Source organism: Torulaspora delbrueckii, chromosome 6, assembly GCF_000243375.1.
Source record: "Torulaspora delbrueckii CBS 1146 chromosome 6, complete genome".
NCBI lineage: Eukaryota > Fungi > Ascomycota > Saccharomycetes > Saccharomycetales > Saccharomycetaceae > Torulaspora > Torulaspora delbrueckii.
Window position 1 is genome coordinate 465,549 of NC_016506.1, and position 14,981 is coordinate 480,529.

Here is a 14,981-nt window from a genome sequence, read left to right on the forward strand (position 1 = left end):
CTAACATCATTTGTAGTAGTAATTATTTTGTATCACTTTCATTTTAGTCAACATCTATATTATATGTATTTATTAAGAATTTGAGCAAAGAAACTGTCCAGTATTTTCGATTTCAAGATGCTTTTAAGCTTTCTTCTTATCCTCATCATTGGAATCGGTTATGGTCCTTTTTTCCCAAACGGCTTGAGCAATCTTATCAGCTAGACCATCTTTAGATGGCACATTTTCTTCAACCATGAACTCAGAGCCTGATGATTCTCCTCCAGACATGTACGATGATAAGGATGTTTCAGACCTTCCGCCTGAAAATAGAGGGATGTTAGACAAAGAGTTGTCACTGTTAACAAGTGAAACGGCATCTGATTCTGTGTGATCAACACCTAATTCGGGTTCTTCATCAATTGACCTTGGAGCTTGCGTTGCACTTTCCACCTTTCTGTCCTTCTTCTTTCTTAATAACCTTCTTCTCTTCAGTTCGGCTGTCTTTCTGTCCTCTTCCTGTTCATCTACCATGTATTCTTCACGTAGTGAGTCAGCATCAAAATCGGGGAATAGTTCTGGTCCGAAGGTATTAACCACTTCAGTAATTTTCTCCTCCAAAATTCTACGCTCTTTCTGTAAACTCGTCAAACCTTGTGGAGATGTAATAGAATAATACAATGGTCTCAAAGATTTGAAAATGTCCATTCCAATGTCCCCAATAATTAAAGCCGAATAAGTAACCGCACAACATAAGATGTAGGATACGCAGAAAGTGATGAATCTATGCGCAAACCTGCTTCTGAAATGGTAGGTAATCAAAACGGACCAGAATATGTAAAGTAAAGGAGCGAATCCCATCCCAATCAATATTTTCCAAGTCGCAATGACATCGTTAGCTTTGATCTTGACGCTCGAGGCGGCAAGGGCTTCCACAGCCTTTTTTCTAGAAATCTTCTTAGCGACAATGAAGACAGGTGAAAACATGATAATACCAGGTAAAGCTAAAACCACTGAAACCAAAAGACGGACTGATCTGAAAATTAACAAGCTAAGGTTTCTTATAAAATTGATTCGGGCGGTCTCAACAAGATGGTCAGGAAGATTGTAATGGCGCAATTGTGCATTGTATCTCATAATGTCTTTCTTCAGGTCAATCATTTTTGGATCATCTCTGTAGGTTTGGTATCCCTTTACCAGTCTTCTATTCATTTCAACGACCATTGGCAATGGCAACCTTGACGATAATTGACCAGCATATAATCTTCTCATTGCCTGAACAACCATCAAAGTCTCATAATCGGAACAGGTAACGGTCACCGCTTTTAAACCTTCGGAAATTGTGTCCAACATTTCTTTCACAGCTTCTCTATTTGTCTCTGGATTTCTGTACTTTTCAACCAATTCGAGAGGAATATCGATTGGGTCGCCAAACTCCACGACGGCTCTTGATCTGAATTTGTGAGGGTGGAAATAGTTCATACCACAAGGTACAATCTTAACATTGGCTTCTGGGTGTTTCTCCATGCACCCCAGAGCCATGATAGCCACGCCGGCCTTCAATGGTAGAAGATCGGTCCTATCATGTGAACCACCCTCAGGAAAGATACCAATACATTGTTTATGAGCCAAATGTTCAAAAACTTTGTGATAAACGTGCGATTGGTTAACCTTGTCAGCATACTTGAACGACGTACCTTTTGTCAGGGCACTTTTCACTTCACTCTTACCCATCTTAAATTCTTTGCGCACTATCATTACCGTATCACTCTCAATGGAATCGATTTCAACACTTCCCATGGACTTTGGTAGACCTATCAGGCCCTTTGGCTTACAATCAGTTGTAAAGAACGTACCATGACCAATTAGCTTGCGTGGGTTCTCTATATCCACTGTAATCTTACCTCTCACAGGTTTCAAATTATCCTGGGCTCTCACTACACCAATTGACATCGAACAGCGTGCTAGGAACCCAACTGCTTTTCTCCTCAAAGATTTCTCAGCGACCAAGAAAGACACACGTCTATTGACCGCTTTCCTGACCTGACCCATCAGAATCACTGGATCCACGAATTGATTTGCATGAGGAGCAGCAACGAATATAACTGGAGACTGTCTGGGAACTTTGAACCCACCTCGAGATCTGATCTCTCGAAAGAAACAATCAAAAATGTTAGTCAACAGGCCAATAATAAAATCATAGATTAGTCTTCTGTAGATTGGTATCTCCTCATAAGCGGGATTCTCGACATTATCGTCTAATGGCTTCTTTTCAACAATTGAGGAATCCTTTTGTAATTCTCCCTTAGCTAGCACCGGCTTCTCCATCTAGCCAAAATCTCACAAGCTATTAAACGAGACTCAATTGAACAAGCAAATTAAGCTAGTATTTACAGCTGCTAATGATCCCTGCCTAAGTCTTATCCTTTCTTGAAGGTTTCCGATAAAACCTATTCTGGTAATGACTTTATTTTCCCCGTAATAAACCAATTATTGAGAAATATCCAACAATATTTAAAATATAAAAAATAAGATCATCTGGGGCTTAATTATCGTCAGGTCTGCTTTCAACAGCGTGTGGCTATTGGTTCCCAAGCAATTTACTTTTTAGCGATGTTTTACTCATGGCGCCAGCTCATGTGAAAGATCTTAATATCTTTATAAAAATACCTTTTGTTGGGCCATTTCTGGACCACACCTCTTCCGCAAGCTTGTCATGAACTGCTTGGCATTATCTACTTTGAATCCCTCAAATTGGATACTGTTCACTTGAACACAATTTGTTTTACACTTCACGTAAAGATTTCTTTTCGACTCATCGAACGTAAATTCACCAGGCTTCTTCAGGTCATCAGGACACTGCGAAACGACCTTCAAATCATGAAATAGTATTCTTTTAGCAGTGACCCCATCTCTGGTGGTTATTTGTTTATGAGTAAATATCGGCCCTAGAACTTGTAATTTGTTTAACAAGGACTCAGGCTCATCAGATTCCCAATTAATCTGTCTCATTTCTGTGGTAATTTTTGGAGCATAGCTTGGCTCGATCTCTGTCGTCTCGTTGCAATCTCTGAGATATAAGCCGTGCGTGATCACATCTTTGAGAACATTCGAGCCTTCCATACCGAGCTGATCCATCATGATGGCTGTCTTGATAGGAACATCGTCTTCAAATTCACTCGTTATGCCCTTGGCGAGTAATTGATCAACGTTCAGTGGTTTGGTCCTGGCAACTATCGAGCCTTGGTCGAATTTAGAAGGATGCAAGGTTTGAACTGTCACACCAGTCTTTTCATCGCGATTTAACAAGGTATATTGGATCGGAGATGCGCCCTTGTATCGTGGTAGTAAAGAAGGGTGGACGTTTAAAGCATATAAAACGTCATTGATCAGCTTTCCCGGTATCAGCTTACCGAATGAAACTGCAATTATCATATTGTATTGACCATCCTTGACAACTTGGCGTAGATTTACTAAATCGGCATTAGTATCACATAGTAACGGCGATGAAAGTCCTAGTTCTTCAGCTGCCTTTACGATTGGAGGATACCTTAAAATCGAATTCTTCCTCCCACACCATTTTGGAGGTCTAGCAATCACCTGTAGTTTTCCCACTTTCGATCCGTCTTGTCTTAAATCATTGATACCCTTCAAAGAGTGGATACTGAACTGATCACTTCCAAAGAAAAGAATGTTCAGAGGAGAGTGAGAGAACAGTCGTCGATTTAATTGTGAACGTATCACTGGGGGCCTTACCGTAATGTACATGCCGCGCTTATTGCTCTGTCTGTGAATTTGATGAGTATTAAACTTTCAAGAAGAGTGCACTACTATTGAAGCCAAGGAGTCGAAGATGAAAGATCAAGATTCGTTGGAAGAGTCTAAGAGGTTAAGAAGGTTACACAAATTCTCCACTGCGGCTAGAGATAAGATCATCAATGACCCTCTAAATGACAGGGCATTGCTAAGTCGGTCTTCATCGAACAGTGTAGAGGAATTGCTGAGATCTTCCAAGACCAGAAATCAATTGCTGAATCGGTTGAAGAACGAAGATGTCAACGATTCACAACTAGAACATGGACTGAGAAAGCTTCGAGAAGTCATTGTCAGCGCATATGAGCAGAACAAAGATGATCCATCCTTTCAACGGGACTTGCTTGATGTATACCAAATGTCGTATGAGTACTATTTCATCAAGAAAGATTACGGAAAGCTGGGAAACATTGTGCTGAAATTTATCTTCACACATTTACAAGAGATCAGCGCAGAATACGCAGAATACGCAGACATATATATCCTTCACGTCTCCCACAATGAATTTGACATGGGGAAATGTCTGACACTAATTCGCAGTCGAAATAAGATAGATGACAACACACGCAAATTGCTTGATTTGTCGCTAATTTTTAACAATCATACCAGCTGTCCAAGTAGATGGTTTGAACTACTCGCAAAGATGCCAGAGTCATCTCTCGCATATCAATTCCTCAGAGATTCACCAGCTTATAAGGAAATGCAAAAAAGATGCTTCACGATAGTCAGTAAATGTTACAATCAAATTTCTTCTGAGTTCCTTCTCCGGCAGTGGTTCCACTGCTTACTATCACAGTCAGAACTCTCCCAACATTATCAGACTACCACCACTCCAAGAGGTGACCAGATTATAGTATTTAAGCGGTCTAAACGATAGCTTCCCTAGATGATAACCAAGCATCCGATCAGAAGAAGCCCTGTTAGCAGGCTTAGAACCTCATCTCATCACTTGTAGTAGTTGTAATAGTGGTCAAGAGTTGGTATATATTGTCGTTTCTAACGTTTGTTACGCTCAGGTGTAATTAAGCCATAAGCTTGAAGACTTCAGAAGCCAAGACCAAACAAGAGGCCTGGATCACTATCCTTGACACACTTCAAGATCTGTGTGAGAGCTGTTGCAAGTATGTCTGGTATTTCTGATTTGCTTGTTCCCGACATGAAGCTGGAAGAATTGGAGACATCACTAGCGACAGGCGGTGATGATCCTAAGGACAGAGTGGACAAGGCGATAACGGATGCACAGAATTCGATTCTTCCGATGAGATTACAGTTTAATGATTTCATGCATACGATGTCGAATATAGATGATCTGCAGAATAGTACACCTATGGAAAAGTTCAATCTGATAAGAAGTAAAGTGCTGGACCTCTCCGATAAGCTACAAACCATGTCAGAGGACGTTGGAAAGCTGCACCCATTGTTCGATACTATACCAGAATACTCAGAAAAGTATGGGACCAAAAAATTCCAGCCGTTAGAGACCTTGAGAATACCCCAATCCAACTCTGTCTCTAGCCCTCAGACACAAAATAATGCAATTGTAGGCGCAAATCTCAATAAGAAAGCCAACAGGTCAAACGATGGGACTCCTGTTAGTCAAACTAGTACTCCCATGGGCTCTGCTGTACCCACTCCATATGCAACAACAGCCAAGAAGCCAAGGAAACCAAGACAGCCAAAGAAACCTCAAACACCCGCTGCTGCCGCTGCTGCAGCAGCAGTAGCAGCTAACGGCCACATTAAGAGTCAGGCATCGCCTACTCCGCCAGCTCATATGGTAAGCTCAGTGCCGGCGACCAATCCCGTGCAAATGGTGAACAGCGTACCACCAACCAATATGATGGGAACGCCAATGCAGAATCTTATGTCTCCACTGGGGAATACTCCCAACTATGGTTTCTCACAACAACAGTCGCAGCAGCAGCCAACTCCACAACAGCAACAGCGACAACAGTACAATTCTGCGACTAAGAACAGCACAATGCCCCAATCGCAGCCAATGAACCTAAACAGTATTACTCCAGCAAACATTTTGAGTATGAGCATGACTGGAGACCCTCTTCACCAGCAACAACAACAGAACAAGAAGGAATTTGATCCATTGGACTTTAACAACCTGGATTTCGGTAATCTAAACATGGACATGATATGACTGCGAAGCGAGGAGTTTAGTGGGCTTTAATTAATCTAGGATCGTCATATAGTTAATTCAAGAGTAAGTTTTCATCAGGCAAGATTTTAGCCGCCGAGCTCGTCTCGCCCATATTAATAAGGCCAAGTCAGAAAAGTTGTTTTTTCTTCCCTTTCACAACAACAAGATAATATAGAGATAGAGATATGACACAGTACCAAACGTTTCGCAACTTGGTTAGCATTGAGATGGAATGAATGATTGCTTAGTGAGAGGAGCTTCCTTGAGAGTCAAGAAAGAGACAATGACTACGAAATACTACTCAGGTCCTGGAGAGTTTGCCATTAGGCCCAGCTACTCATAGTCATCCTTCGTTGTCTAAATAAATGACCAATTGCGGGGCCTGACAGCGCTCGAGGGGGAATACCTGCAGGTAAGAAAGCTGTTTGCCCAGACAGTTCTTATAGTATCAATCGGAGAGTTTCTGGGCAGAGGACACCGTCCATTGCCATGCGTTAGAGTCAGACCTGTCAAGAGACTTATCGATGAATAGTCATAATTCTCATTAAAGCTTACGGTGGGCCGTATCGAATTATTTTTCACTTGGTTGAGTGAGTCACCTAATTGGAAATTCTTTCTAATCGGCAATAAATTGATCTACTTTAGCCCAACTATCGTCAAATAAGGTTCATTCGAGGTTTTACTTGGTTGGCTTTCGTACTTTCTTTCAAAACTAGAAATTGTCAACTAAAGAATTGATAAAAATGTCGAAACAGCTGAGACAGACGTTCGCAGATGCCAAGAGTGAAGGTCGTCATGCGCTAGTCACTTTTATGACGGCAGGTTATCCTACGGTCGATGACACTATCCCAATTCTGAAAGGTTTTCAAGATGGTGGTGTCGATGTCATTGAATTGGGTATGCCATTCTCTGATCCAATTGCAGATGGTCCTACTATCCAGGTGTCCAACACTGTTGCATTGCAAAACGGTGTCACATTGAAGCAAACTTTAGATCTAGTGCGTCAAGCCAGAGAATCAGGTGTCACGGTTCCTATTATCCTTATGGGTTACTACAATCCAGTTTTGAACTACGGCGAAGAGCAATTTATCAAAGACGCCGCTATTGCTGGCGTTAACGGATTCATCATTGTGGATTTGCCACCTGAAGAAGCACTCAAGGTCAGAAACTATGTAAGAGAGTCTGGCCTAAGTTTGATCCCATTGGTTGCGCCATCTACCACTGATGAACGTTTGGAATTACTGTCAGAAATCGCAGATTCTTTCGTTTATGTTGTCTCGAGAATGGGTACTACTGGCGCTCAGACTTCTGTTGCCAGTGATTTGGGGCAGTTGGTTACCAGAGTACGCAAATACACCGGAGATACACCTCTGGCTGTCGGATTTGGTGTATCGACTAGAGAGCATTTCAAAGACGTTGGCTCTCTATCAGATGGTGTGGTCATTGGCTCAAAAATTGTCACATTGTGCGGTGAAGCACCAAAGGGTACTGCTTACAACGTAGCTAAGGAATACGTTGAAGGCATCTTGGCTGGCCAAAAACATAAAGTTTTAACGAAGGACGAATACTACAAGTTGCAGACAACTTCCATTGAAGAAGCAAAACAGACAGTTGCTCTTTTAAACAGATTCAATGAAATTCACAAGCACCCAAGCAGGTTTGGTGAGTTTGGTGGTCAGTACGTTCCAGAAGCTTTACATGCCTGTCTGAGAGAGTTGGAGGCTGGTTTCGATGACGCTGTTGTCGACCCTAAATTTTGGGAAGAGTTCAGATCTCTATATCCATACATTGGCCGTCCCTCGTCTCTTCACAGAGCTGATAGACTTGCTGAACACTGCGGTGGTGCTCAAATTTGGTTGAAGAGAGAAGACTTGAATCACACCGGTTCTCATAAAATCAACAATGCTTTGGCTCAGTTGTTGCTGGCTAAGAGACTGGGTAAGACAGAAATTATCGCCGAGACAGGTGCAGGTCAACACGGTGTCGCCACTGCGACAGCGTGCGCTAAATTCGGGTTGAAGTGTACTGTCTTCATGGGTGCTGAAGATGTTCGTCGTCAAGCTCTAAATGTCTTTAGAATGAGAATCCTAGGTGCAAAGGTTGTTGCAGTCACTAACGGTACCAAGACTTTGAGAGACGCTACATCTGAAGCCTTCCGTTTCTGGGTAACCAACTTAAAGACTACTTACTACGTTGTGGGATCTGCCATTGGTCCACATCCATATCCAACTTTGGTTCGTACATTCCAAAGTGTCATTGGCCAAGAAACCAAACAGCAATTTGCTGAACTGAACGATGGTAAGCTGCCTGACGCAGTGGTCGCATGTGTCGGTGGTGGTTCTAACTCTACTGGTATGTTCTCACCATTTGAGAAGGATCTAAGTGTTAAAATGCTCGGTGTTGAAGCAGGAGGTGACGGTATCGATACAAAACATCACTCTGCTACTCTTACCGTCGGTAGACCAGGTGTCTTTCACGGTGTCAAGACATACGTTCTACAAGACAACGACGGTCAAGTTCACGACACGCATTCCGTTTCGGCAGGTCTTGATTACCCAGGTGTTGGTCCAGAATTAGCTTACTGGAAATCTACTGGTCGTGCCGATTTCGTCGCTGCCAGCGACGCCCAGGCCTTGCAAGGCTTCAAACTGCTTTCTCAACTTGAAGGTATCATTCCAGCTCTAGAGTCATCTCACGCCATCTACGGTGCTTGTGAGTTGGCCAAGAAAATGAGACCAGATCAACACATCATTATCAATGTCTCCGGTAGAGGAGACAAAGATGTTCAAAGTGTAGCTGAAGTGTTGCCCAAGCTAGGTCCAGTCATCGGCTGGGACTTGAGATTCGAGGAAGACCCTTCGGTGGGCCAATGAACCTACTCGTAATTGTGACTCAAACAAATTCATACAAAAATTAAATAGACGACAACTCATCTATACTTAGGCCAGGCCGAAATTTAATCTGTGCAATTCAAATGATCTGCCCTGAAGCTTCTGTTTGTGTTTCTATCAGAGCGAAAAAAATCCCTACGTTAATTAATTATATGGAAGCGATGAGCAGCCATCACATTTCGAGAACTTGAAGTAAAAGCCTTGGTTATAGTACTGTTTAAGAGGTTTAGATGCACTGAGTATGGAGAGTGAACTCCCGAGGAAATCACCCACAGGTGCTCAGTTGGGTTTAGGTGTGCGAAGTGCGGCACTATACGTTAGTGAAAGGCAGCAATCGAACGGCAGTGAATCTAAATGGCTAGGAGCCTGTGATGATCAGCTAGCTGTGGACCTTAGCAAGCTATGCGTTTCCAATAAACGTTGCATAATAAATGATCGAGCTACTCGTACTCCATCAAACGACGAGATCGACGATGATGATGATATTCTCAGTTCAGACGATGAAGAGATGGATGAGGAAGCAAATGAACATTGGAGAGAGGTCCTTTTGTCAAGGTTAAACTGGGATAGACTTTCACCTGTCATTCCACCGAATTTGCAATATTTCAAAGACGTGGAATTCGATGATGAGCACATGTACGATGTTAAACAGAATCAGGTTAAGTCGCCGCTCGATTTTGTGCCAGAAAACTTGATATCTGACCTGACTCGCAGTGATCTGGTTTCTCCTACACGAAATAAAGGTAAACCAAATGCTAAGGGTTCCATATCTTATGATCCAGCAGTTGGTAGTCTGCTCATTACGGGTGCGGTACAAACAATTCCAGACCTAAGAAATAATTACAACCAGCATCATATCATAGCATTCAGTTGTGGGAAGACTAATTCGATACTGAAGATAGGTCTTTTAGAGTATACGTCGCCAAGTTCTCTTACGGAACAAATACGACAAGCCGCGTCCATTCAATTGGGATCCACGATCAAAGGAATCAAGTTGCCAGAATACTCATCGATGCTTGATAGGAGAAGCGATTTGATAGGCGTTATGACAGAAAGTGCGCTTCATGTAATCAAGATTGAGTGCATCACATCACGCATGGAGATCAAGACAAGCGTATGTGAGCCTCTCCCGTTCCAGGATTTTAGCGATTTCCCGTTTGCTGATTTTGCATTCAACCCCTGGGACCTTCAGCAGTTTGCAGTTATAGATGTTAAAGGAAACTTCGGAATCGGTCGTCTACCTAAATCGTTTAAAATAGGTCACAAGGCTCGCATTCTTCGAGAATATGGCGGGAGCATATTCGACCCCGAAGAATTGTCGAATTGGAAGAAAATAGAATGGTCTTCTTCGTTTTCTAGGCTGCTGGTAATGGATAGGTCAAAGATGATTGAACTTGACTTTAGGCAAGATTGGCAATTGGAAGTAATACAGAGTAAGACTTGGTCTAGGTTGCTAGATTATCAAAGGTTGGATGATGATTATGGAATACTTTTGACAAGTAGGGAAATCATAGTGATCAGTACAAAACAAACGTCGGAGCATATTAGTAGAGAAGTATCATGGAAGCATGATTTGGACCCTAACGACTCGACACTCAGATTTTGCATACGAAAAGTGAACTCTGGGGGCAAAAAACTGTTACTTGTCAGCATATTCTCTAGGAACCATTCCTTCCTCTACATTCATCCCTTCTTGATGAATGGTGATGAATCATTAATCCAGTCTGCGGGTAGTTCAACCATTTTGCAAATTCCACATATCAAAAATGGCTTACGCGGTATTTGGTTGCATGATTCAACGATAAATGACCTTAATGAAAGTCAAAAATTAGACATTTTTCAAGAAGTATGTCTCAGCCTTTTCGTTAATGAAACTGATGGTGGAAAACTTTGGCATTACATAATCTCTAATGACAGCACCAAACTAGAGAATTGGGGGACGTACACTGATGCCTCGAGGACCAATCTTTCAGATGTAGAGATTGATGTCTTATGGCCAAAGCACATGCACCATAAGCTCGATCAGATAAAAAAATCGATTACTTTTACAAAGACTGATAAGGAGGACACGGCTGCGGAAGATAAGCTTTTGCAGGCTTATGGCTATCAGCTGTCTGAAGCAATAAATGAACTCCTCATTGACTGGAATGACCCGCAAGAATCATTACTTGGAACTCAGCCGCTGATCAAGGACCTCGTAGAAATTCCACATGACTTTAATCTAAAGGAATTTGGCTCGATGCTTTCGCAGCTTTTTAATCATTACCACGATCAAGCATTGGTCTTCACTAAGTTTGATACAATTTCATCGCCTATACTGTACGAAAAGATCGAAGATTTAGAAATGCTTTACAACAAACTATTGCAGTGTTGGGATTTGGTGACACCAGATTCTGAAATTTTGACCCAAGGTGTGATCAAGCATGTCATCTACAGTTGTCTTCGCCTCTGGAAACCATCTCTGTACAAGGCTAAAGAGACACAGATATTCGATTCCTTAAGCAAACCATATCGTAATATTATTGGCATGTGGGATGATGATGATACTGATTTAATTCGACCACAGACGGATACAACTTCCGCTGATTACTCAGGCATCCTCGCAAGCAGCCAGTCACAGATACCTACTATTAAATCTTCACAGTCACGTCCTGCAAAGAAACATAGAATGGTGGCCGCTGGACTTACCACAGGCAGAGTATCAAAGCCCTCCAGTAACATATCATCTCTTCGAGATACAGGTTCGACTTTCTCAATGCTTTCGTCTTCCCAACCATCCAATACCTTGCCAGACACAATGACACCAGCATTTACTTTGATGCACCCTCCAAGTGCTTCACTATCACAGTCACAAAGCTCTCAGCGGTCAAGACGTAAGAAGAAGAGAGTCGGAGGGTTTGGTTAGCAACGATCTCATTTTTCGCATAATAACGTCACTCCCAAAACTACAATTAAAGCTTACGGCAATATTATAATTTCAACATAAGCATTCTAACATTTAAGTCGGGAAAATCATATATTTCAATCCTAAAGATTTTACGTTCAATTTTTACCAAAAGTTGAGCAGTTGGGGTGAAAAGAACATAAAACTATGGGCTCAATTTAGCTAATCAAATCTTGATAAACCTTGATCCTTCTCCAGATTTTATAATTACTTAAACCATGTCTCAAGGCGCCAATTGAGTGGAAAGTGCGTTGACTCGACTGACCATTTTTATTGTTCAGCGTCAAGGCGAAGAACTTTACAAACACTTCACTGTCAATAAGATCAAAGATTGGAACCTGCAAAATGCAATGTCTAGCAGTACTTCTATCCCTGCTGGTAGTTGCATTGTGCTCAGCTGGTCATGATACTGGGCAATTGTCCAATTCCAGCCGTTCATTTGCTGAATATACAGACCAATCCTTATTATGGGCACCATACAGATCAAACTGCTATTTTGGAATTAGACCGCGTAATGTGGATCAAAGCCCTTTCATGATGGGAGTTATGTGGTTTGACAACTCGGATGCATCCGGTCTCTCACGCATGAGACATTTCGTGGACCAAGGAGATAGGTTGACTAAGTATGGTTGGGAAGTCTACGATCCAAGAGTTGGTGGTAAAGAAGTAATTATCGATGAAGAGAACAATTTGAATTTAACATTATACTTTACAAAAAGTCATAGTGGTGAAAACTGGGCTGTCAGAGTTCATGGTCAGCCTATTGATTTCACAAGAGGCACAGTCGCGTCAATTGTGCTCTATTTCAATCAAAACGGTGAGGATGGTGAATCAAAGCTTGTTAAACTACCTGAACTGGGAGACGGTTCTACAAAGTTCCATGGTGTGTCGAAGGAGCTCGGTGAATATCAGATTACCGTTGAGGATAATAAGGGATCATATTTCTCGGATCCCAATTTATCGACCATGGAGATAGTTCCCGGATGCGACTCCTCCAAGCCCACACATATATCCCTGACGATACCAGACAGTAACGTATGGATGGCCAAGGATGTCTTTCTCTCTATCTTATCAGACTCTGTGAAGAAAATTGTTGAAGAGAAAGGCGCTGAAGCGGTAAATCCTAGTTTGTTCCCTTCCACTTTTACTGTAAGGAACCTTTATGGTTTTCCACCTGGTAATTTCCACTACCTACAGAAATCTTTCGATAACTCTGATCCTGAAGGATTTGAATTCGACATCGTCTATAATAAATTGAATGCTCAAGAAAAAATTCTATCAGCTCAGAAAGTTACCGCTCTGATTGTCGAGACATTGAAGCATGTCGAATCTAAGTTCGATAGACTGTTTGAAATAGAACCAAAAAATGGGAAACACCATGAGTTTGCTCTTGAAACTCTTTCGAACTTGCTTGGCGGCATCGGCTACTTCCATGGGACACAGTTGGTGGACAGAACAACCATCTTCGACGACGAACAATTTGAAGAAATCAAGTTACTGAATTCCAGAGAAGAGGGACCTTTGAGTCTATTTACCAGTGTGCCCAGCAGAGCAGCATTCCCTCGTGGCTTCTATTGGGATGAAGGTTTCCATCTGCTACAGATCATGGAGTATGACTTTGATTTAGCTTTCGTTATCATCTCTAGCTGGTTTGAGCTTATCGAAGATGACAGCGGATGGATAGCCAGGGAGATAATCTTGGGTGATGAGGCGAGAAATAAAGTGCCTGAGGAATTTAGGATTCAAAATCCAAATATTGCAAATCCTCCTACACTACTTCTTGCCTTTAGTGAAATGCTCGAAAGAGCCATCAAGAGCCAGGAAGATTCAGCGATGGCATTTGAGAAAGACGATGTAATGATGCAAGACGAGACCAACCAATTAGAGTTTAATTCGAACCTGTTGGTGGAATACGCCAGGAAGATATACCCGAAGCTACTCAAGCACTACAACTGGTTTAAGGATTCCCAAAGAGGTTTGTTCGAAGAGTACGAAGAAATGCTGAATGAAGAGGGAATTTTGGAAAAGGCTCACGAGGATGAGGTATACGTTTGGAGAGGTCGCACCATCTCTCACTGCTTACCTAGTGGAATGGATGACTACCCTAGACCACAACCTCCTGATGTTGCAGAACTCAACGTCGATGCCTTAGCTTGGGTTGGAGTCATGACAAGGTCGATGAAGCGGATTGCGCATGTCTTAGGATTGGAAGAAGACGAAAAACATTATCAAAATTGGGAAAATAACGTAATCGAGAATCTCGACCTGCTTCATTGGAACGAGGCTCAAGGATGCTATTGTGACCTCACCATTGACAGTTTCGAGGACGCCCGCACGTTTGTCTGTCATGAGGGCTATATATCACTCTTACCATTTGCTTTAAAATTAATTCCACGAGACTCTGCTCATCTGGATCGCATCGTCTCCCTAATGGCTGATCCCGAAAGAATATTTTCTGACTACGGTTTACTTTCCCTATCTAGAAAGGATGAATATTTCGGTACCTCTGAGAACTACTGGAGAGGTCCCGTGTGGATGAATATCAACTACCTTTGTCTCGATGCTCTGAAATATTACTATCCCGAAGTTTTATCCGCCAAGGAAGGAACCTTCTCACCTGAGAAGCAAGTGGCTCAGAAGCTTTTTAAAGACCTAAAATCCAACCTAATCAACAATGTGTTCAAGAACTGGGAGGAGAAAGGGTACTGCTACGAGTCATACGACCAGCACACCGGTGAAGGTAAGGGTGTCGAGCACTTCACAGGCTGGACAGCATTAGTTGTCAACCTGATGGGACGTAAATAGACGCTATATTCCGAATACAACAGGCTGATGCACAATCAAGCCATTTTCAAACAATTCATTTTGAAGTTAAGTTCAGCGATCAACCGTTGCTCAGAGTGATTAAAACTTCATCTAAACTGTTTGATCGCTTGTCCAGCATTGTTGGTTCAGCCGCATTATTATTATTTACCTTTCACTTGCCCAGCGAAAAAAAACAAAATACTAGGTGAAAAAAAGTCGAAAGCATAGTGAAAGCTAAACAACGAAAACCAGATCTTAGCGCTTGCCGCTGGTTGTGTCAAGATCTTGATCAGTCAGTATAGACTGGAATCTCTCAAACTGGAAGTACCAGGTGTAAACACAGATCAATGGCAGCCTTTCTTGCTGGTTTGGGTGAGTTTGATGTGATCTGGTTCAG

The 14,981-nt window shown here is 42.2% G+C and overlaps 7 protein-coding genes across 7 annotated transcripts; 5 read left to right on the plus strand and 2 right to left on the minus strand.

The window, feature by feature from the left end:
* Nucleotides 1-123: 123 nt before the first annotated feature.
* On the minus strand, nt 124-2,307 carry SCT1 (bifunctional glycerol-3-phosphate/glycerone-phosphate O-acyltransferase SCT1; the record flags this gene model as incomplete). The annotated part of the gene is made up of 1 exon (XM_003682225.1): nt 124-2,307. The coding sequence occupies one exon, from the start codon at nt 2,305-2,307 to the stop codon at nt 124-126; it is 2,184 nt and encodes a 727-aa protein (XP_003682273.1).
* Nucleotides 2,308-2,637: 330 nt separating this feature from the next.
* FMT1 (methionyl-tRNA formyltransferase) lies at nt 2,638-3,747 on the minus strand (the record flags this gene model as incomplete). Its single annotated transcript, XM_003682226.1, has 1 exon — nt 2,638-3,747. One exon carries the CDS (start codon nt 3,745-3,747, stop codon nt 2,638-2,640), a length of 1,110 nt encoding a protein of 369 aa, XP_003682274.1.
* An 85-nt stretch (nt 3,748-3,832) lies between these two features.
* Nucleotides 3,833-4,669, plus strand: TDEL0F02530 (uncharacterized protein; the record flags this gene model as incomplete). The annotated part of the gene is made up of 1 exon (XM_003682227.1): nt 3,833-4,669. One exon carries the CDS (start codon nt 3,833-3,835, stop codon nt 4,667-4,669), a length of 837 nt encoding a protein of 278 aa, XP_003682275.1.
* Nucleotides 4,670-4,915: 246 nt separating this feature from the next.
* PGD1 (Pgd1p) lies at nt 4,916-5,944 on the plus strand (the record flags this gene model as incomplete). The annotated part of the gene is made up of 1 exon (XM_003682228.1): nt 4,916-5,944. One exon carries the CDS (start codon nt 4,916-4,918, stop codon nt 5,942-5,944), a length of 1,029 nt encoding a protein of 342 aa, XP_003682276.1.
* Nucleotides 5,945-6,687: 743 nt separating this feature from the next.
* Nucleotides 6,688-8,817, plus strand: TRP5 (tryptophan synthase TRP5; the record flags this gene model as incomplete). The annotated part of the gene is made up of 1 exon (XM_003682229.1): nt 6,688-8,817. One exon carries the CDS (start codon nt 6,688-6,690, stop codon nt 8,815-8,817), a length of 2,130 nt encoding a protein of 709 aa, XP_003682277.1.
* Nucleotides 8,818-9,076: 259 nt separating this feature from the next.
* Nucleotides 9,077-11,740, plus strand: RRN6 (Rrn6p; the record flags this gene model as incomplete). Its single annotated transcript, XM_003682230.1, has 1 exon — nt 9,077-11,740. One exon carries the CDS (start codon nt 9,077-9,079, stop codon nt 11,738-11,740), a length of 2,664 nt encoding a protein of 887 aa, XP_003682278.1.
* Nucleotides 11,741-12,124: 384 nt separating this feature from the next.
* Nucleotides 12,125-14,584, plus strand: CWH41 (mannosyl-oligosaccharide glucosidase; the record flags this gene model as incomplete). Its single annotated transcript, XM_003682231.1, has 1 exon — nt 12,125-14,584. One exon carries the CDS (start codon nt 12,125-12,127, stop codon nt 14,582-14,584), a length of 2,460 nt encoding a protein of 819 aa, XP_003682279.1.
* Between the last annotated feature and the right edge of the window lie 397 nt (nt 14,585-14,981).